Raw genomic sequence first — 24082 nt, 5'->3', positions numbered from 1 at the left:
TCACCCCGGCCGCTTCACTCATATGGATATGAAGAATCAACTGACTGAGAGAAAACGCTAATGTTACTGCTACTGAATTAGTTACATTTTCGCTAGAAGCAGACTGTATCATATATGAGTGACTGACTGTTGCAAACAATACAGAGACACCTCCCTGACAATAACGCCGAGATAGCTTGTTTATTTTTGGACCACAACGCTTATAGTAGACGATATTAAGATCACCCCATGTTATTCTCCATAGAGAAATTACTTCCGCGAACCAGGGGAATGGTCGGGATGAGCGAGTTACGTCAGGACTTCGGTGCTCTATACAGTATCTTTCACAATAATCATTTTGACAACTTCACTAACAGTAAACACCATTAAGCAATATTTTTATTCTGGAGTGTCTGCCCCCGATACTTGCACCAAAATTATGTAGGCACTGGAAATGTACTGGAAATGTATTTATTTATATATTTTACAGTAATTAGTAAATAGTAATAGTTTCTGACAACTTATTGTAGCATTCCAAAATATCCTCAGGGCTAGGAAGTATTGCTCCAATGCTCCCTGCTTGGAGCAATACTTCTGCATAGACAAATACCGTAATGACAACAGGTGTCGCAAAAAGACTACTAATATGAATGTTACACAGACAATAGACATTCAATGCATTTTCATGCCTTTACATTAAATGCCTTATATAAAGAACCTGCCTTGCTTGGTTCATACCTCAAGCATGTCGGTGACCTTATAGGCAAGTCTGTAGGCCACCCTGTCATTGCATGTACATTAATTTAGAACATTTCTAATGGTGTATTTTAGACTAAACTCTTCCTTCACTCACATAAACTCTACCTCAAATTGTAGCTCGGACTAAAAATGTATCTGACAATTCATTGTACAGAATTAGACAGCATTTCTGGTACGTACCTACGTATCTCCTCAACATTCTTTTACACATGTGTATGTACTGTAGAACAGAACAGAGAGCAAGGGGCTGAAGACAGAAAACAGATACATGGTCTAGTCTGTCTAGACTCTATACAAAATCTTCCCAACATACAAGTTCCAAGTCACTGTTGTGATGCATATTGAGTACAAAAAAGGACCAAAATGCAACATAAGACAGAAAACATAACCAGGGAATTTCCCCTAAATGCCCATGTGAACCCAACAGCAACTCCCTCCAGTTACTAAAGCCAGATGTCCCTAACCACAAGATTCTACAAGGATACATGGAGATAAAGTTGCTCACATAATGCGACAATAGTCTCTACTTTAGTTAGGGTTAAATCTCCAATAAATTAATTTGTTAATCTGCATTATTCACAGAATAATAGTATCGGTAGTAGTAACTCTTTGGCTGGTAACTCACGAGTAATTTCACTATTGCTAATCATTGCTTCAGGAAGTCACAGCTAATGAGTAAAACCCAACCCAATGGGCAAGGCCTTTAATTATGCCTCATTTTGACCTTATGTTGGTAACATTAGGAATGACAATGAACATTATACGACATATCTGCATTTTTATACGACATATCTATTTTTTTAATGTTTGGTCTCCTTCAAACATTGTTTCTAAGTAGTAGGCTATTTGTGAAAGGTTGACAAGATATTTAACCACTAAAATCTTTTTCCCTTAAATATATAATCATTATATATCCCTATCATAAAAACGTTTTGTCAGCTCTTGTGTTTCATACACTGCAGGGGAATTTGATTATTCTATACTTAAAATGTAATTTAAAATCTTGATTTATTTCTCATCTAAATCTCGCACTCTCACAATCTCTTTACAAATGTACTATAATACTACTACGCATACAATAATGTATAGGTAACATGGATATTCCCACATTGGTGTTTTCTATATATTCATTTCAGAGCATGTGACAATTTGAAATTGCCTACAGAGTGATCATTAAAACATTTACCTCCGTTTGTTAATGAACTTGGGGGGTTGATGAGTTCACTTTGAGCTATTTTTATTCATTCCGGTTGATATGGAGTTAGAACAGTCTCAAAAGGTTCACAGTAAATAACACAGATTTGTAACTCACAAGTTCAGATTTGCAACTCACGTGAGTGAATTTGTGTTTCACATTTGTGTTTTGTATCCACAAGTTCAGATTTGTGTTTTGTATCCGTGTTTCGTATCTGTGTTTCGCATCTGTGTTTTGTATTTGTGTTTTGTATTTGTGTTTTGTATTTGTGTTTTGTATCTGTAATTCGCATCTGTGTTTTGTATCTGTGTTTCGCATCTGTGTTTTGTATTTGCGTTTTGTATCTGTAATTTGCATCTGTGTTTTGTATCCGTGTTTCGCATCTGTGTTTTAAACACAAATAAAAAACACAGATGTGAAACACGGATACAAAACACAGATGCAGATTACAGATACAAAACACAAATACAAAACACAAATACAAAACACAGATGCGAAACACGGATACAAAACACAAATCTGAACTTGTGGATACAAAACACAAATGTGAACCTGTGAGTTCACTCACGTGAGTTGCAAATCTGAACTTGTGAGTTACAAATCTGTGAGACTTTTGAGACTGTTTTTGAGACTCTTCTGACGTTGGGCGTTAACGAACGTCATCATTGGCTGAGGGAATCTGTCAATCATTCTGATTGACAGATTCCTCTGCCAATCAGATCGGTCCGCCTTCAGCCAATCCTATGGCTCCTTACATTGTAAGGGGGGGGGGGGGGGGGGGCTCCTTTTGCAAGACCCCCCAGTAACTCTGTCATTTCTCAACCGTTTTGGACGGGGGTGGGCTCGTTGGAATCATGTCGACCCCCTGGGGGTGTCTTTGGGGGTCTCAAAGATCGGGGACCCCCAGGGACCCCCTGGGACCCCCCGGGACCCCCAAATGGTAACTGTCATTTCTCAACCGTTTTGAACATGGGTGGGCTCATTTGAATTGTGTCGCCCCCCCTGGGGGCGTCTTTGGGGGTCTCAAGGTTCGGGACCCCCAGGGACCCCCCGGGACCCCCAAATGGTAACTGTCATTTCTCAACCGTTTTGAACGGGGGTGGGCTCATTTGAATTGTGTCGCCCCCCTGGGGGCGTCTTTGGGGGTCTCAAGGTTCGGGACCCCCCGGGACCCCCAAATGGTAACTGTCATTTCTCAACCGTTTTGAACGGGGGTGGGCTCATTTGAATTGTGTCGGCCCCCTGGGGGCGTCTTTGGGGGTCTCAAGGTTCGGGGACCCCCAGGGACCCCCCGGGACCCTCAAATGGTAACTGTCATTTCTCAACCATTTTGGACGGGGATGGGCTCATTAGAATCATGTTGCCCCCCTGGGGGCGTCTTTGGGGGTCTCAAGGTTCGGGGATCCCCAGGGACCCCCGGGACCCCCAAATGGTAACTGTCATTTCTCAACGGTTTTGGATGGGGGTGGGCTCATTTGAATCGTGTCGCCCCCCTGGGGGCGTCTTTGGGGGTCTCAAGGTTCAGGGACCCCCAAATGGTAACTCTGTCATTTCTCTACCGTTTTGGACGGGGGTGGGCTCATTTGAATCGTGTCGCCCCCCTGGGGGCGTCTTTGGGGGTCTCAAGGTTCGGGACCCCCCGGGACCCCCAAATGGTAACTGTCATTTCTCAACCGTTTTGAACGGGGGTGGGCTCATTTGAATCGTGTCGCCCCCCTGGGGGCGTCTTTGGGGGTCTCAAGGTTCAGGGACCCCCAGGGACCCCCAAATGGTAACTCTGTCATTTCTCTACCGTTTTGGACGGGGGTGGGCTCATTTGAATCGTGTCGCCCCCCTGGGGGCGTCTTTGGGGGTCTCAAGGTTCGGGACCCCCCGGGACCCCCAAATGGTAACTGTCATTTCTCAACCGTTTTGAACGGGGGTGGGCTCATTTGAATTGTGTCGCCCCCCTGGGGGCGTCTTTGGGGGTCTCAAGGTTCGGGGACCCCCAGGGACCCCCAAATGGTAACTGTCATTTCTCAACCGTTTTGGACGGGGGTGGGCTCATTTGAATCCTGTCGCCCCCCTGGGGGCGTCTTTGGGGGTCTCAAGGTTCAGGGACCCCCAGGGACCCCCAAATGGTAACTCTGTCATTTCTCTACCGTTTTGTTAGAGTTGTACTTGAAATGTACTGTAATTCTGCAAACTTAATAAACCAATCAATCAATCATGACTTGAAAAAGAAGTGTGCAAATGCACAGAGACTTTTGTGGCTGGTATATCTGCTGTTAATGGTGTGTTTCGTCTATTTTTGTGTTTACAGTAAAATGTACCTGCTTTGCACTACTGCATGCTTCAATGAGGAATGCTAACAACCGAACCATGCTAGTTAGCTCACACATCGTACGGACTGGTCTAGTTTATTAGTTTATTATTAGTGTATGTGTTTATTTCTATTTTTATATAAAAGCAACAAAATACATTTTCGTTGTGGCTTGAGTGTTTATTGCACAGTAATTGAGTAATTGCACAGTTTTGTCGGGTAACGGCGAGCCTTGTCAGAGGGAAATAGCTTGGTTAAATGTCCATATCAAGTGATATCTGAAAAGTGTGTGTGAGAGAGAGAGAGCTATAGTAAGAAGAATTTGCAGATCAATATAAATGGTTCTCTCTGTCTCCCTCCCATCAATAAAGATCTATCATGAAAATGTCAAGAGTTACCATGTGGGGGTCCCCGAACTTTGAGACCCTCAAAGACACCCCCAGGGGGTCGACATGATTCCAACGAGCCCACCCCCGTCCAAAACGGTTGAGAAATGACAGAGTTACCATTTGGGGGTCCCCAAACCTTGAGACCCCCAAAGACGCCCCCAGGGGGGCGACACGATTCAAATGAGCCCACCCCCGTCCAAAACGGTTGAGAAATGACAGTTACCATTTGGGGGTCCCAGGGGTCCCTGGGGGTCCCCGAACCTTGAGACCCCCAAAGACGCCCCCAGGGGGGCGACACGATTCTAATGAGCCCATCCCCGTCCAAAACGGTTGAGAAATGACAGTTACCATTTGAGGGTCCCGGGGGGTCCCTGGGGGTCCCCGAACCTTGAGACTCCCAAAGACGCCCCCAGGGGGGCGACACAATTCAAATGAGCCCACCCCCGTTCAAAACGGTTGAGAAATGACAGTTACCATTTGGGGGTCCCGGGGGGTCCCTGGGGGTCCCGAACCTTGAGACCCCCAAAGATGCCCCCAGGGGGGCGACACAATTCAAATGAGCCCACCCCCGTTCAAAACGGTTGAGAAATGACAGTTACCATTTGGGGGTCCCGGGGGGTCCCTGGGGGTCCCGAACCTTGAGACCCCCAAAGACGCCCCCAGGGGGGGCGACACAATTCAAATGAGCCCACCCATGTTCAAAACGGTTGAGAAATGACAGTTACCATTTGGGGGTCCCGGGGGGTCCCAGGGGGTCCCTGGGGGTCCCCGATCTTTGAGACCCCCAAAGACACCCCCAGGGGGTCGACATGATTCCAACGAGCCCACCCCCGTCCAAAACGGTTGAGAAATGACAGAGTTACTGGGGGGTCTTGCAAAAGGAGCCCCCCCCCCCCTTACAATGTAAGGAGCCATAGGATTGGCTGAAGGCGGACCGATCTGATTGGCAGAGGAATCTGTCAATCAGAATGATTGACAGATTCCCTCAGCCAATGATGACGTTCGTTAACGCCCAACGTCAGAAGAGTCTCAAAAACAGTCTCAAAAGTCTCACAGATTTGTAACTCACAAGTTCAGATTTGCAACTCACGTGAATGAACTCACAGGTTCACATTTGTGTTTTGTATCCACAAGTTCAGATTTGTGTTTTGTATCCGTGTTTCGCATCTGTGTTTTGTATTTGTGTTTTGTATTTGTGTTTTGTATTTGTGTTTTGTATCTGTAATCTGCATCTGTGTTTTGTATCCGTGTTTCACATCTGTGTTTTTTATTTGTGTTTAAAACACAGATGCGAAACACGGATACAAAACACAGATGCAAATTACAGATACAAAACGCAAATACAAAACACAGATGCGAAACACAGATACAAAACACAGATGCGAATTACAGATACAAAACACAAATACAAAACACAAATACAAAACACAAATACAAAACACAGATGCGAAACACAGATACGAAACACGGATACAAAACACAAATCTGAACTTGTGGATACAAAACACAAATGTGAAACACAAATTCACTCACGTGAGTTGCAAATCTGAACTTGTGAGTTACAAATCTGTGTTATTTACTGTGAACCTTTTGAGACTGTTCTAACTCCATAGGTTGAAGACAAACGATAAAGTAGTTAGCAGGCAACATATCCAATGTATTAACCAAAGGAAGAACTGGCTACTACTGCAAACTTGACAAAAGGTTAGTAGAGAAGTGTAAAGCAGTATAAATGTCTGGTGTAGCAGATTAGCCCTGTCTGTAGCCCAGAAGCCTAACAACTCTGTTGGGGGGGGGGGGGGGGGGGGGGGGGTTCATCTTTGCACGCAGTAGATGTTTGATTTCCCATACGGGAACTTGTAGTAAAGGTTGTGGAGGCAACTTGGTTTTGCAAAGCAATTTGATTGTTTACTTTTGGTTTAACATTACAGCAGTCCCTCTTTGACACACCTAAAACAACTTTGTTTAGTATTAGGATGGCTGTTCTGATATCAGACAACCACAGAAAAGTGAACAAATACCGGTAATAGTGTATCAACAGCAGTCTTGTGAAGCTCAGGAGTGAGAGGGCAAAGGGGGTACATATGATATTTTATGGGAGGACAGAGGAGAGGTTAGGGAGTTCGAGGTGTGGATGGGAAGGGCGGCAAAATGACAGGAAAGTACTGGAAAGTAACTAAGTACATTTACCTAAGTACAAGTATTTCCAATACTTTTACTTCTACTATATCTCGGATCCAAATATTGTACTTTTAATCCACTAAAAGTGGCTGCTGTACATTTTGATTCCAATACTTTTGTACATTTACTCAAGTAAATGTTTTATTCCGGACTTTTAACAAAGTATTTTGCCTAAGTAAAACATGCAAGTCCTTTTTCCACCACTGCAAAATGATACGACAATGTTGTTGCTGTGAGTGCTGGGGTCGATGAGTTCACTTTGTGCCGAGCGTGGAGCCCCTCACCCATGCAGCCAGCGCTGACAGACACATGCACACAGGCTGGAGGGGAGAGTAGGAGGGAGAGAGGAAGCATCAGACATGACACGCTGGCTTGGACGGTCTGTTGTCTGAATCTACTGAAACAGAACCCTTGCTCCTCCACAGCCAAACTCCTCCCTCTACCTCCTACAAACAAACTCCATTAAGAAAAGCCTTCCTGAGCCACACAGTTCATCCAGTCTCCATACTGTACTTGGACCAGCACCATACGTTGGCAGAGACTACTACGCCTGAAGCCAGATTTGTTCTACCACGTATGGCGGTGTCACATGCCTAAAACAGCAGATATATAAGCCCATGGCGCAATGTGGATTAGATGCATTGTGTGCTTGGAAACACCTGAGACCAGATTAAAAAAATGTCTATTACATCTGACAGTTTCATTATTAACTGCATGTTCAACGGCTACAGTTCATAATATGATGCATGTTCTTTTGTATCAGAATCTTTTTTAGAAGGGTGTTTCCCTCCTTCCTGTAACTGTTGCCCTCTCTGCCACAAAAATACGTCTGTTCTCTTTTGTTTTTACATACTCTCAGCAAGTGAACATTTAAGAGGAAATGAGTCATTAGCAGAAGACTGGAGACGTGAGAAGCACGGCATTCTAATTCTCACATCTACCTAATAGAACCCTACTAGTAACCAATCTGCATGCTTGATCCATTGCTAGTGATATGGAAATTCCGGAGGGATATGATAAGAACCAACAAAAGATCATGGATCGCATGACTGGGCTGTGGATGCAGGCATTCTCCTAGTCCGTCCGTGTGGCATAATCTTCGTCTCAGACAGACCTTACCTCAGTTCAAAGAGAACAAAAGACATCCTCTGCTCCACTGACTCAGGAGGCGCCCCCTGCATGCAATCACCCTAAAGATCCAAGCTGCAAGATGCAACCCTGACAAGACATCCAACTTCCAAGTTCCTTCCAAAATCCAATCCTCCAATGCTTCTGAGAAGGCTTTACACCAATAAACTAAGGCTTTAAGTTTACACCAATAAACTAATGCTAGCAAATAAGAACTGGTTTCCCATCTTGGGCTTGTCTAGATCTGATAGTTTTTATACTGTCTGTGCCAGTCCTGTTTGTCAAGAGAGGTGCAATATAAGCAGTGTTGGCAAAATATTACTTTAACACTAATATACTACTTATTACTTATTACTTTTAAAAAAAGGAATAAAGTTACACTACTTATTACTCCCTGAGAAAAGTAACTAGTTACTTATTACTTTACTTATTACTTTTTTCTCTCGCCCCCAGTAATTTTGTCCCCAAAAGTCTTACTTTGCATTTTCAACATTAGCAGGCCCCCCTTTCAACATTAGCAGGCCCCCTTCCACCATCCTTGATCGTGGACATATTCAACATGATGCGAATACTTCCAAGTATTGAATGTTTTCCAAGTATTGAATGTTTTTGAAACGCTTTGTTGTGCCGGTGTCTCTGTCTCCTCCACCTCCTCCATGCTTAGTTTGTTTACGTCTCTTCTCTCTAACAGTTCAGTCTAACAAGTTACACACACTAGTTTAGGTTGTTGTTCCGTGTTCCGGACGGTTTAAGGCCCGCCCTTCTGCATCCGATACTTCACACATACATACCGACGAGTGTGCATCGTTTCCGTATCCGCTCTAGAGTCTAGATCTAGAGCAGATCAGCAATCTGCCAAGCAACTTGACCCCTATCCAGTCTACCATTATAAATAAACACTCAAACCCACAGTTCCACCAAGGCTCGTGAAAATAGTAATAATATTACTTTTGGAAAAAAGTAAATGTAATATTATTACTCAAAATGTGAAAGTAACTAGTTAAGTTACATATTACTGGAAAAAAGTAATAATATTACTGAAAGTAGTATATTACTTAAGTTACTTGCCAACACTGAATATAAGTAAGCAGTAGTATCTGCTATAGGAAGGTATCAACATAGGGGAGAAGGGAGTTTTATTCTCCACACAATCAGTTTATTGTTAATGAAATGTTACTGAAACCAAACCAACTGCTATGCTCATTGCTAGGTATAGACAATTTGCTGTGGTGATCTGAGCTGCTACTGGGCTTATGTAAAACTAGGGTAGGTTTATGCATTTGAAGGTCTTTCAATATTCAATGGTTCAGCGGTTTTCACATTTAAATCTAATCACCTCAATATTTTCTATGAACAAAAATATCAACATAAATAACAAGAAACATGGATCTCATTATGGTGTTTCTATTGCATTCATCTAGGATCAGCGTTCTCTTGAGAATGGTTCCACGATCACACTCCTCTTTCCAAAACGTCAAAACAAACTAATTGACACAGCTGCTATGCCTGGTTTAGTGAAGCGTTAAGGCTTGCAATAACGGTCACAGGTTAAGTAAACAAACAAGGCCCAGTTAGAGGGACAGGTGCAGCCAAAGTGAGAGTTGCTTGACTGTTTGTTAATTTTTCTAGAAGATGCTTTTACTGTACATGTGGCATGAGGCACAACCACACACAGGAGCCCCAAGAGAATAACTATACTGAGGAGGGAAACTGATATTCAAATCAGTAACTGTTTTATTTCAGTGTCAATGTGGTTTGTGGATTTCTATCCCTTGTTAGGTGGTGGACAGGTACTTAAGGTATGAATATAGGTCATACTCTACACAATGTCAGGTTCTACAGTCAATCACCAGCTCCCAATAAGTCACATGTCAGGTGTCCAGTGTCTGGGTTGTAAATAACAATTAGTCATGTGTAAAGAATGGAAAGTCGCTGACTAAACTCAACTAGACTAAAAACTATACTACTTAACTTTTAAATATGGCGATTTTATAGAACGTTTAATAACAGACTAAACATGGCTTCTTCATCGTATACAGTTAGTAGGTTCAACTTTAACAGGACAAGACAGACAGCGTTTGTTATGTTTCTGAGGAGTGGACCAGATGGACCAGGAGTGGACCTGTGCTCCTTTAGATGTGAAAACCACTGAACGATTGAATATTGAAAGACCTTCAAATGCATAAACCTACCCTAGTTTTACTTAAGCCCAGTAGCAGCTCAGATCACCACAGCAAATTGTCTGTAGCTAGCACAGCAATTGGTTTGGATGATGAGTCTTGGATTAGGGAGTAAATAAAACGATAAAACACACTATGGTAGAAAGTGTAATCTGGCACAAACAGGGCCTATAAATTGCGTCATGGTCCAAGGAATCTAGGGGGGAAATAATTTGATTGTACGGCCTACGGTTCAAGAGTTATAGGCCAAAACATCAACGAGGAGATTTGAAAGAACTTTGACTTAGTGGAAATGTGTGCGCAAAGACAATCATCATAGCCAATCGGAATGGAATATGAGAAATGTGACAGATACGTCTTGATCACATGACTATAGAGAGGTTTGGTGCCGATCGTTCCAGCGGTGCTTGCAGAATGTCATGCAAAACTGGGGGCCCGCTGGCCAAGTGGTCCAAGTGCATGCCACATATAGGCTTTGACCTGACTGCGTGTCCGAGTCCCGTTCATGACCACATTTGCTGTATGTCTCTCCCCCTTTCCTGTCCATCTTCGCTTGATAGCCTACTATCAATAAAGGCAGAAAAGCAAAAAAAACTAATCTTAAAAAAAAGAATGTCATGCAAAACTGGACCCACCACTAAACTTTGAAAGCAAATCGTAGGCAATCAGAATAGAATCTGAAGAATCTGACGCATACATATTGATCACATGACTACAGAGACAGTGTGTACCAATTTAGTACACACTGAGTAGTAGCAAAAAGCATTTCAGAGGGAATGTGCATGCAAGGTTTCACTGCAATCAGTTAATGAGTTATATTATTATGTAATTTCGTTCAAAACGGGCCACTCCTGCAAATTTTGGAAGCCAATCAAAATTCAGACAGATACGTCTTAATCACACGACTATAGAGGTAGGCTAATGAGGTAATGTGTCGTAACCGATTTGAGTGATGTTTGGACAAAATCTGTAGGAGTAATTTGACCACTGTCCAATGGTGGCCTGCTCAAAGATGACCAGGGGGGTGATCGGAGGTGTAGACATACCCATGATCTTCCCTGCCATTTTGGCTAATCTAAGGATACCATACCTTAGAATTGACTCTATACTAGCTCTATAGAAGATCAGCGTTATGTTTCTACTTACACCAAAAAGTCTGAGCCTACGGAGAAAATGAAGGCGCTGGTGTACTTTTGCACACATACTTGTCACATGGGAGTGCCAGCTCATATCACAATCCATGTGCACTCCTAGATATTTATAGGAGGTGACCTGTTTGATGTCATGACCATGTATGGTGATCATGGTGTGGTCACCTATAGACCTGGGATCCACTACAATCTCCTCAGTGGATCCCAGGTCTATAGGTGATCAAACCATGTGACTTCCATTGGAAAAGCATTGAGGCGGCCATGAAACACGGACAGCACAGAGCATGTTCGTCTGATATGTGTGTATGAAGCCTATGTGTGTACGAAGCCAAAGACAGTCTTGTTTGGTGGCTGTGTTCTGGCCCGCTCCCCCCATCAAACAAGACTTGTCAAACCATGTGAAATGCAATGGGGGCGGCCATTAAACACGGACAATACACCAGACAGACACAAGACAGGTGTCCTCATCTGACATATCCGACTTCAACGACAACAAAGGTTGAGACAGAGATTGGGATCTTTATCTGAAACGTTTCTGCACTTAATCTAAAGAGTGACTCAAATTCCTTGCACAATTCACACAGTTTAAAGGGCAAGTAGCATTTAAAGGATTGACCCTTAGTCTGGATTACTTTTGAATCTGCTTCTTTTTTCCCCCTCCCCTCCAGCATATCTCTGGAGGAGCACCCATGCCATTTATCATTTGCATAAAGTTTTCTGAGGCCAGGTTTTTGTGTGCCCATAATCTATAGGGGGACCATTATCCTGCTGAGGCTGGAGGACAATGCGTCAACTTTACATACCACACATTCCACAGTTCACATACGTAGACACTGGACTTTACTCAGCCTTCAACCCATAGACCTCGTAGCCGGGCCAGTCAGCTGACTGCCCCCCACCACACGGCTGCTTGTCTCCTTCCTTCCCTCTAAACCAAGGCTCCCTCTCTTCAAGGGGTTCCTTCGACATTTCGGTGGGGCCTCTAATGTTCATGGGTCTCTTTGTAGCCTCGTGATCTCAAGACAAATAGCGGATGCTCATTCAATCTTTTCTCAGATTCTTTCAGTGGCTCCTTTCTTTTCCCAGGAATGTGTCCCGAAACGGTGTGCAAACAGTTGGTACATACAGTATACTGTCAAAATAAAACAAACGTTATGCATGCTACTCAAACAAATTAGGTAAAATTCTAAACATTATCCTTTAATATTGCACAAATGACCAAACTAATTAGATGCCTTGGCCTACAGCTCATCCAAATCCTGTTGTTTTATGGCGTGGCTCTGTAAAACTCTCCTATCGCTTATTCATGTTGTTAATTTGCTGCTGCAACCGTCCTGTATTCCCTTATGTTTTATACCTTGTGCTATAAATTGTAACTCTTCACAGCAGGCCTAGTATGCCACTTACTTTGCTGCACCTGTTTCAGTTCATTGAGAAATATGCTGAGTTCCAGTTGAAAAAAACAAACAAACTGCTGTTTCTCCAGTCTGTGACATGGCCTCACCACCACCGCCCCAGGGGGACATGGCAGAGTCCCCCTGGCTGGCAAGGATTTTCGCTGTTGAGCCAAACAGCTTGAGCTCTCAGATGGCACATGCGTTCTGGCAAGCCATGAATAACAGCAATATAAGGAAGACAGGATGTCGCTGCAGCATCCTCAGTCCTTATCTTCTCCTACACCCACTTCTAGTGTTCTTGGTGGAGTTTTATTTTCACAGCAGGTTCAACTGAACACCCTCCACCCACTATGGGTTTCAATCTTATCACCATGCCATGCCACCATCAGTATATGGAGGGATGCCCAAACATGTAGAGTTTCAAATGAATGACTTTTCCGATGATGTGCAGACTCAGCGTTAATTTACATTGAGAGTGTACTAAGGTAACCAAATGGTACAGTTTCAGAGTTACAAGTGTATAAATTAACACAGTGTGGTTTCTCTCCTTTATATGATTACATGATTACGGACTTATTTTTAATAAGTACTAGGTTTGTTGAATTATAGAAATTATAGTATACCATCCTGCCCATGTATGTGAGTCTGACCTGTTCCTCAGTATTTTTCCCCCCAGCCCTGACCCTTGTGTTTTTCAGGGCGTAGATGTTAACACATGGCCCTGTTTTCCATCCAGCCAACGGGAAATGCATCATGGCTCATTGTGGGGGGCTGTGCTGCTTTTTTGTTAACAGGAAAGTGTAAAAATAACTAACAGCCAGTAGTTCTAAGGCCCAGTAAAGGGCTTGATATTCTTTGTTGCATGCAGTGTCGTGCACAGAAATTATTAGGTCTATACAAGCTCACAATGCATCATTCTGCAATGCATTGTGAGCTTGTAGATCGGCTATTTTCGGTGCAGAACACCAGCACAATTATAAATCTGGCTTAATGTCAAAAAGTTCAAAACTGATACATCATGGGAATGTATGTAAGGTTGAGTTTGAAGTAGAATGGAATGTGTGTATTGTTTTGTTTATGTTAATTATGTTAACGCTGAAGCTATTGTTAAAGCTGCAAGCCATACCTTTTTGTCCTATTGGATTTGAATCCCAGGCATGAGAGACCAAATGTCACTAGGCCACTAATATACTAGGATACCCCAAATCCGCTGTTGTTAATGACAGCTATTTACTTACTACTTACTTACTTACTTATTTACTTACTTATACTGTACATGCAGGATCACATGGCTCCCTATCCATTCCATATCCCCAAACTAAAGTCACAGGACGTAATGTTTGTATTGTATTGCCTTCTGTTATAATAAAAGATGAAGAGAGGTCAACTATTTGAGTTATTCTCATTTGTAGATGTCCATGTAACATGAATGCACCAGCATGTATTAATGAAAAGTTATCTCAAAGAGCTGGGGGGGAAAAACAGTAATAGTACAGTAATATGAATCAAATTAATGTAAAATGTGGAATGTTTCAACACTCCCAACCTCAACTAATTTCCCTTCGACAATGCACAATGTCAGCTTAAGAAAAATTCATAACAGCAGAAATGGATTTGATAGAACAGAGGATAACAATCCATTTCTCCATGCTGTGGCATCCGCTGCGGAAATTCTAGAAGACAGGGACACAAAGATATGAGCACAGAACTTTGGAATGGAGGATGTTTGACGTGGTTCCTAACATCCCCCCAACCCCCCTTAACTCCCACCCTCAATCCTCAACATTGATTGAGATGTTTGTGCTGCCTCCTGTTATTGTCAAGGGAACTAAGAACATTTACGGAGTGCTGCTTTCTGGCAAAAGATATAGGTATATTCCCAGATTTCCCACCACCCTAAGTATGCACATATAAAATACAATTTTATATATACCGGTGTATACACAATATACATATTGAATATGTACATATATTGGTCCTCTAATGTTCATTATGAGATTGCAACAGGTTTACCCACTCTGAGCCTCAGAGAGAGATGGGTTTTTGACAGTTCAGAAACCTAACCTACCATGGCATCATGGATGGAGATTCCAAGTTTACCACAGCTTTTAAATTCCTTCAAAGTTTAGCATGCTGAAACAGAAGCCATTCTTCTAGCATCAATACAAAATAAAAATACGTTTTTCCACTGATGATGTTATTGGTAGGCAGGTGAGGAGACACAGAGTGAAAAGTGCCATCTTATAATTGAGTAGTGACAGGACCAATTATATAACGACACGTTGAAATGGGTGAAGTGCTCCTTTAAAAAGTTTTTCACAATTATCTCCAAAAGGAGTTAAATTATTATCCGTATAATCGATCAAGGCAAAATGTATCATAGTGAAAGTTTGCAATTTAGCCTGAATCTTCATCTTTGCTACTTTTATATAATGGAATTGAGGATTTTTCCCCATGTCACTCATTGTACTGTATTACCTTTTTTATTACCATAATTGTACCATCATGGTTTCATGCTCATATATTTGACAGGCTAGATACTTTACCTGTGACAGTTTTGTCTCGCCTTAACCCTATGAACGACTCATAGGGCATATAGTTACAGTATGTTTCAATAACATGTGTGTCCAATCTGTTCACTAGCAACTAATTGATTATTTTTTGTTGTAAATTATTTCCAGGTCATGGACCAGAGGCAGTAACCAATTCAGTCCCATCTAAGGCATGTTTGCAATCAGATAACCTTGCACTATTCTGCTGCTCTAGAATTGTCTGGCAGCAGAAAGGCACGTGCTACAGCAGGCAGAGGAAACCACGCAAAGACTTCAAAGGTAACTTGGCTACAAAGGAGACACCTAGCCTACATACAGTACAGGATTCAATATTTGCACAAACAGACACCCTCTCAATCATAAAGTATCTTGCGCGTTGTGGGAACATGCACACAGCTGGCCATGCAGTCACTGCACAACTGCACACATACACTGTCACATTCTATGTCTACACTTTTAGATGTAATTAAAGTAACAGTGGATTTTGCTGTATTCTGTGTAGTATACAGGCTAAATGACAAACTTATACTTTATACTCTATGCGCACCCATGTCACACAATGTCATGGGTAAATGTGGCCTGTTGTTGGCAAACATCTACAACCGCACAGCAATCAAAAATGCTCAAATCACAGCACACCCTTTGCAACAACACTATTGAAAAATGGTTGTATGAACCCATTTTTGTTGTTACATAATAAATAACCAAAGGACATCCTAAATAAATGACTATTGTTCAGTGAGGAATGTGTCAATAGCAACATCACTCCTGGAGATTAATGGGTCAGAATTATTAAAGAATTTCCCCAATAATAAAATCCCATGCAAATCACAATGGAATGATTGGACCTGATAGCCAAGTGTTTAGCGAATGTACCACATAGGTTCTAATGCCTGACACAGCGAGTCCTCGGTTCGATTCCCGGACCAGCTGGGCCATTATCTGCATGTAATTTCCCTATATTCTCCCAGCTTTCATGTCTCTCGCTACACTGATCTAAAGCAGAAAAAATACTCTTGGCAACTATCAGCTGAGTAAGTGACCTGTTGCTTGCTTTCAGTCTTTGCTGTTGCACAGCATTATGTTGCACAAAATGCTAATGTAATGAGCATATAGCGTAGTGTTATGAACTTGAACAATTATCAAAGCTCTTATAATACACTAACATAACACACTCAAATTATGGGCTAATAACAATGTAATACCAGACTGACCTAAAACAAATGTTACAGGTTACAAACCTGCTTGACGCAGGCCTATTTTATGATAAATCAAAACTGCTAGTTTTGCACCAGACAAGTAGGGCAACGCGAGATTGTAATTTGTGAGATTGTAAATGAATGATTGTGCGCGCACGCGTGTGTGTGCGCGCGCCCTGCAGTGTGGCACGCACGTGGGTCACATAGGGCATAGGCTATTATGTGCAAGACAGGGAGCTCACCTTCCAGCCTGCGGAGCTATTACTGTCTCCTTTATCTTTGAAGTATGGCACACTCTTGACCATCCACTCGTAAATCTGGGACAGAGTGAGCCGCTTCTCAGGTGAGCTTTCAATCGCCCTTGTGATGAGGTCAGCGTAGGACATGTTCCCCCAGGCGTTCCGACGGGACGACGTGCTTTTCCTCTGGATAGCGGCCAGGGGACCGCTGGCACTGCAGGTAACGTTAGGTGAAGCGAGCGCAGACACCTGCAGCTGCTGAAGCTGAGAACTTGGGTGCTGCTGCTGCTGATGTGGTCGTGATGGCTGCTGATGATGTGCACAGTTCTCCTGACATTGAAAGTCACTGCTACACATTTGAAGGGGTTTATGATCACTGTAGTCTCCGGTCTCTTCCAGTAGACCGAGGTTGGTGCCGACATATTCCGCATTTGACTCCCGTTTAATAGAGGGCGCCGGAGAAGGAGATGTGTCGGAGCTGGCAGGTGCGATGAACTCGGGTCGCGGTAGGGGCCAAGTGCATGATCGCGGACGGGAGAGTGGTTCAAAGTCCGGGTCTATTTCAACCAAGTGCTGTGGCGGTAATTCAGCCATAACAAATAATAACCTGGTAGACGCCTAGACGGTCACGTCCAACAACAAAAATCTCCCACTCCCACGATTACAATTTGCTGCGGTTAATCACGCCATTAACTCCATTAGACAAGGCTGAATAGTCTCAGAGCTGAGATTTGTCCAAAGTGACTGTTAACTTGCAACAGCGCCACTGCACTGAAAAGTTCCATACTAGCTGCAGTAACCAACAGACTTGAGTATGGCGCTCTGTCAATCACTGTTTTATGGCCCAACGCCTTCTACGAAGACGGTAGACACCCACTGAGGCTTTGACTGACAGGTTCAAGCCACCAATGATAATGCTGTCTATGAAAACATTTAATTGATGCATACTGTAAAAGTGTTGTTTCTTTTCCCCTTTCTACATATATTTTCTTTAGGATTTTTTGGTTGACTTTACATACATGTACTCAGTTTTATTTTATGTAGTTTGTTCCATTAGTTTATGAAGACAAATAATTTAAATAAATAAAAGGTAAGCAGTATAGACAAAGTTTTTCTATGTAGTCAGCAAGCAAACTGTCAACTTTTCAAACGATATTTCATCTTCTGATTTGTTTTTAAGCAACTAATAGGCTATTTTCAAGGGTTGAATGCAGTAACTCTATAACACCAGTAATACAATATTGCTGCCATCTTGTGGACTGTTTACATCAGAGCAAGCCATCTGCAATTCTGAGAATCTGGACAGGACAGGTTAGAAAAGGATTAAATGATACAATAAAAACAGATTCATTGGGGGTCCCTTGGCTGAGTGATTATGGTGCAATGCCACAACACACAGGCTTTAATGCCTGCATGACATTGAGTCCACGGTTTGATTCCTGTGCTGGCCGGACCATTTGCTGCATGTCACTCCCCTATTCTGTCCATTTCCTGTCTCTCTACTAAAGCCAACGCACGCAGTACGCACACACACAGCTACTGTATATACAGGTTCAGGGTTGAGGAATGCCCTCAGGAAGTTGGCTACTTTCCACTGACGTGCAGCAAGCTCCGTTTCCACAACTTCTCATACAATAGATTTCTAAGTGTGTTTTTAGAACAAGTGTGTAATCAAATAGGATCTGTATAGTGTTCTTTTTTCACCCTTAAAACCACTCTTCCTGAAAATGTAGGAGGTTCAGGCTAAACACAGGACCATTGTGGATTAATGTTTTACTGCAATTTGGCATCAGGAGTGTTGGACATTAGTGTGCCCTCATTATTGGCTTGTGGAAAACCACCATCAATCATAATCTCAGAACAGGGAACTAAAACTGTTTATATGAACTCTGACACAAGAAATATACTAGTGTTTTCACGCACTCAACCTTGCTAAGTGTAAAAGCCAGCTATGCCACTCAACAAAGGATCCCCGCTATCCTGTTTTTGTTACAAGTAAAATATACCATAACATGAGGCAGGTTTAAATAGGGACATGGACACAATCTCATACAACCAATAATAGACCATGTTGTGATTTCAGAAAGTCAGTTCAGCAAAAACATTGAGAACAAATATATTTATTTTTCAATTTTGTTATTCAGTGTGTTCCCTGCTGCATATCTGTTGAATAGATTTGGTAGTTTCCTTAGCAAACATCTTATGTTTTACAAATACATATTCTGACCTCACTGTTCCATTTGCCTGCAGCAGAATTAACCACTCCTCTATTTTCACTAATGGCATGCCATGTTTTTGAAAATAATATACAAGCTCACCAAGCATCACGGAGTGAGCCGTTAAAAAAAAAATCAGACCCGTCTGAAGTGAGTGGTGCTGTAGGCCTACTTGTACTGTACTAGCCCTCCTCCCTGGCCTGTGTGTCTGTGTTAGGCTGTGCACAGTGACACGCTATAACAATATTTTCGTGCTTGGACAGGACAGACATAGCCGTCTATAGGAGTGGTTGTACCACTCAAAAAGAAAAGACAAAACATGTGCTACAATGACTGTCCAAAATAGAGAAAAGTTATCCTAGAAAAGAATTATGCAAGTTATGATTATTTACAAAATGTGTTATGGTCAACTTGGGATCGGCTCCGTCTACAGATTCTAGTCTACATGTATGTAAATGTTTACACTGATCTTAACTAGTAATGTTAAGTTATCGTCAAACAAGTGCAATAGGTGGACAAGAGTAGCAGCATGGCTATCACAATTTAAGTTTAAAACGGCTAATAAATTGCCTTGCTTGGAGCATGTTTTAGATGCAGTGTTAACACAGAGAGCTATTGTAATTCAACATTTCTGCTAAGACAATGGATGGGCAAAATATAAATTAGATAATTGCATCGATTCTATAATGCACAGGGACCTACATTTACTCAACTTTCAGTACTGTACACTCTTATCCCAAAACAGTAGTAAAACTGTTCAGTGATAGAATGTGGCTATGAAATTTTACAAACTGTAAATATAGCATGATCTTTGACTATAAAGCCCAGACTATACTGTAGGTCGGATAACCATCTCTAATGGGTCACCTGGAAATGTAAAGAAACTCGAGCCATGGTGATAAGCATCCTTTACCTTTACGTTGCACTCAGTGGACATCTTTGCACTCAGTGGACAAAGATGACCGTATAAAGTAAAGATACATTCACAAAACCAGGCCATGTTCTTGTGTGTCTAAACACAGGTTAGTTGAGGTAAACTTCTGCCTCGTTTAGGACATCCTCTTTTTGGTGAAAGTAGTCTCTGAACCATGAAATGTGATCCTTCTTCTGTTGGACTGTCAGATGAGCATTCCTGGCCAGACCAGCCACCACAAGCTCCATGAAGTGACGCACCGGCCCTTGTTGGGGAAAGCCTTCCACCAGGTGTTTCTCCAGGAAAATATGCTCATGGAATGGGACACTCATTTCCTCTTCCAGGCCTGAGGAAGAGTGACAGCAGCATTGTAAGAAAGTATAATACCAGACAGACAGTGTATTGTAGTGTGCCTTAGACAAATTCATGTTTGGCTTTCCCATTCCCTGTGTGTTATTCTAGGCTAGCATGCAACAATTACCTACCAGCTTCATTGTTTATTGGATACTCCCACAGTTTTCCTTCTTTGGTCCACTGAACCATTTCTTCTAAGGCATTGCGGGGTGATTGGTTGGTTGACATAGCTAACTGATTAGTAAAGTCAATGTCCCATAGGGTTGGCCTCGCTGAAAACACAACAACAGTCGTGACGTAAACAAATCCTTTTTCTAAACTATCTGTTAACAGGCAGCATAAATTGAGTTTCATTTTATTGAAAATAAATGTAATCATTCAAGAGGTGTTGGAATACAATGGCAGCAAAGATCTGGTGGAAATAATGAATCCAACTACACAGAAAATGATTGTTTTGGTGTCTCATCATTACAAATCTCAATATGCATATCTTCGTGCCAAGATTTAAACGCTTTAGTACACATACTGACATCTATGTGGGTAAAAGTGTGTAAAATCGGCATAAATCAAGACAAATGCAGTAGTACTGTATATCCATTCCCTGGTTGGACGTAGCGCGTGGAGGAACACGTTATTCCAACCAGTTCCTTTCCCCTCCATCAGGCGCCCCGGCTGGCCAGGGGGAGGCAGTTTAGTGACCAGGATTACTGCATGTTTTTTGTGAGAGTATCTACCCTAGGGGACACGGGGAGAACATGCAAACTCCACACAGAAAGGCCCTTTCGCCAACCCCGCCTTCGCGGAGGAGGAAACACGCCGCCAGCACCCACAGCGTCCTGAGCGGGAATCGAACCCAGGACCTTCTAGCTGTGAGGCGACTGCACTACCAACTGTGCCACCGTGCCCCTTTATATGATATTTATGGTATATGCATTCCTTACCTAATGCGGACTCAGCTTCTTCTACAGTGGGGGAAAAGATGCCAAGTCTTTTCCCTGAAAACAGGGTCCTCCTATCAACAAAGCAGGGGCATTAGACATCAAGTCCACTGTACACCTCAAACAAACATGGACACAAATATAAAAAATAACTTGCCTTCTCCGGACGCCATTCAGCTCAGCTGTGATGCCTCTGTCATGTACGTACCCTCGCCCATCATCATCAAAGCGGATCTGATTAGATGGCCGAGCATGCTGTCTGTTTGGCTCTCTCCCCACTTTCATGTCAGCAATGATTACACTGAGAAAGATTGATAGATATTATTTGGGACATAGGAACTGGGATTTGTGTTTTCCATTTCACAGAATTTGAATGAGGGTTTCGGACCAAAGTAAATTTGTATCATTAAAAAGTGTACACAAACTCATTTGGGTTTCATTATAATAAATGGCACATAACTGTGAGAAAATATCTGAAATTGTGTCATCATGTGTCACTCACCTAAATTCCAATACATTTTAGTAGTAGTTTAGTAATTTTCTAAGAACATGCATTTCATACAAGCTTGCTCTTTAATACAGCTCTATATTAACAACATTCATGTTATACAGAGAGTGAACAGTACACATACCCTAGGCTGTTAACTTCCCCTTTCTTCTGGGACTCATCAACTGCCTCATGTTTCCTCAGTTGTCTGAGAAGATCCGATGCAGCCTGGCTTCGGTTCGGTAGAGTGGCAGCAGCGGCTGAGGCAGCAGCAATCAGCTCAGGATTCAGCGTGTCACTGACAATGGAAAATGACATGTTATCACTCAATGTTGTAAGAACATATGGCATTGGCATCACACACATCCGCTTATAATATCTTTGTTTAACACAGAACTACCGTCTCACCTCTGGACTGATGCATCCTCTGTGGCCTTCTGAAACATACTCTCCGTGCTCTCCATAGCTGCTGGCTTGGGGGTCTGTGTGGAACTTTCAATGACTTTCATGTTTTTAAACTTCCTCTTGCTGGTGACATCCACCTTCATGGCCCCCAGGAGATCCAGCAGACTCGCCTTGCTGCTCTTTGATGGGTCACTGTTTTTCTCACTGTGTTCTGTGTTCTTTAGTACTTCTGGTGTGCTAACACCATCCATATGATGTTTGGTACTATCTGCCTCTGCCTGAACCTCTCCAACCTCCACCAAACCCTCCCCATCTTTGGCCTCTTCTAGCCTTTCCTCGCTTGTAGATTCTTCTGACTTTTGTACTTCCGGCATACTAATAATATTCACCTGTTTTATGGTATTAACTGCATCGGTCTGAATTGCTCCAATCTCCACCATACCCTCCCCTTCTGCTCCTTCTAGCCTAACCTTAAGCCTTTCCTCAGAATCCTCACTTTTGCTGGTGACATCCACCTTCATGACCCCCAGGAGATCCAGCTGACTCTCCTTCCTGCTCTTTGATGGGTCACTGTGTTCTGTGTTCTTTAGTACTTCTGGTGTGCTAACACCATCCATATGATGTTTGATACTATCTGCCTCTGCCTGAACCTTTCCAACCTCCACCAAACCCTCCCCATCTTTGGCCTCTTCTAGCCTTTCCTCGCTTGTAGATTCTTTTGGCTGTTGCATTTCTGGCGTGCTAATAACATCCATCTGTTGTATGGCACTATCAGCCTCTGTCTGAACTAATCCTACATCCACCATACTCTCCCCTTCTTTCCCCTTTTCTAGCCTAACCACAAGCCTTTCCTCACTTGTAGATTTGTTTGACTTTTGTTCTTCCAGCATGGTAATATCATGCATCTGCTCAATGGTACTTGTTGCCTCAGGCTCAGACTTAACCACTCCAACCACCGACACTTGTTGGGACATCTCTGTAACTTTGTTTTCCAAGTTATCAACCTCTCCTTCCATAGACGTTGAGGATTTGCCATCTTGCTTAGGAGGGAGAGAATCATTCTTTTCACAGTACTTGACTGGACTTGTGCTAAGGGCTTTGACTCCTCCATTAACAACCCTGTTTAAAAAGGTAAAAAGAAGAGCTAAACTTATAGAGAAAACCAGGACTCTACAGTACACACTATTACATATTTGTATTTGCATTTAATAGTTTCAAGCGAAAACAAGAAGCCAATAATGTTACGTTGAAGTTTGAAGCAGGTAACTAACACTGCTCTTAAGCATGTTAATAGAAGTACACAAGGCTCAAACTGGCTGTGGCATGGTCTCTTCAAGTTCAAAGGTCTTGTGTGAAGACACAGTGGAAGCATCTAACGTTACACGTCACACACAAAATACACAATAAGCGCAAGTAAAGTATGGGAACGTAATAACGTATACACAAGGAACATGTGTCTCTAAAAGGAACTATTTTATTTCATGTGGTATGCTGAATGAGAACCTGAATGTTATTACATTCAATGCTAGCAAATAATCACGTATCCTATTCCTACGATTCCTACCTACCTCAAAACGGTCAGTGCAGGTATGTCGCATTTCGTTAACACACATGCCTCAGCTGCACGATGTCGAGCTCGATATAACGAATAAAACACTCTTCTATACATTGTTTTTTATCAAGATAGAAGAAAGTTCGTCCTTGCAGTAAGCATGGGGTCAGTCGGTTCCCTTTGTTGTTACATTAATATGGCACCGCCGTGGAACTGAATCACAAAGGTAGTTCCGCCGTAGCAGAGCTCTGCGACGTAGAAATGTGGACTTTTCTATATCGCGAAAGTAGTTATTTGAAGTTTTTGAATGAACATTAACAACATATATTATTACAAATATTTACGATTATGCATGCTAATTAATATTGGTTTTATAAGACGATAAGAATACCCTTTTTCACCCGGGTAAAAATCTACATTATTATATCTATATATAATATATATATTATATCTATTATACTAATCCTAACTCTGTAAGAACCTTTCGGTGTCATCCTTTCCCACTTAAATATTGCTAAAAAACAAAGAACAAAAAAAACAGTGTGATGATCCTACAGGACCTTTGG

The 24082-nt window shown here is 42.3% G+C and overlaps 2 protein-coding genes across 2 annotated transcripts in view; both read right to left on the bottom strand.

Moving 5' to 3' along the window:
• Positions 1 to 17424, bottom strand: part of LOC310864628 (forkhead box protein O1-A-like) — a 21139-nt gene extending 3715 nt beyond the window's left edge. Inside the window, exon 1 of the mRNA XM_083773316.1 lies at positions 16655 to 17424. Coding sequence (XP_083629442.1) covers positions 16655 to 17245 — 591 coding nt within the window. The 5' untranslated portion in view covers positions 17246 to 17424. The remainder of the gene's footprint in view (positions 1 to 16654) is intronic.
• A 1331-nt stretch (positions 17425 to 18755) lies between these two features.
• On the bottom strand, positions 18756 to 23715 carry LOC310875382 (uncharacterized protein). Its single transcript, XM_083788591.1, has 7 exons — positions 23533 to 23715; positions 21968 to 23083; positions 21705 to 21857; positions 21230 to 21373; positions 21076 to 21146; positions 20266 to 20406; positions 18756 to 20126 (listed from the first exon to the last, which is right to left on the bottom strand). Exons 1-7 carry the CDS (start codon positions 23631 to 23633, stop codon positions 19891 to 19893), a joined length of 1962 nt encoding a protein of 653 aa, XP_083644717.1. The 5' UTR covers positions 23634 to 23715; the 3' UTR covers positions 18756 to 19890.
• Positions 23716 to 24082: the final 367 nt, after the last annotated feature.

Source organism: Protomyctophum parallelum (assembly GCF_964188405.1).
Source record: "Protomyctophum parallelum genome assembly, chromosome: 1".
Classification (NCBI taxonomy): domain Eukaryota; kingdom Metazoa; phylum Chordata; class Actinopteri; order Myctophiformes; family Myctophidae; genus Protomyctophum; species Protomyctophum parallelum.
This window is presented reverse-complemented; position numbering and strand designations above follow the sequence as displayed.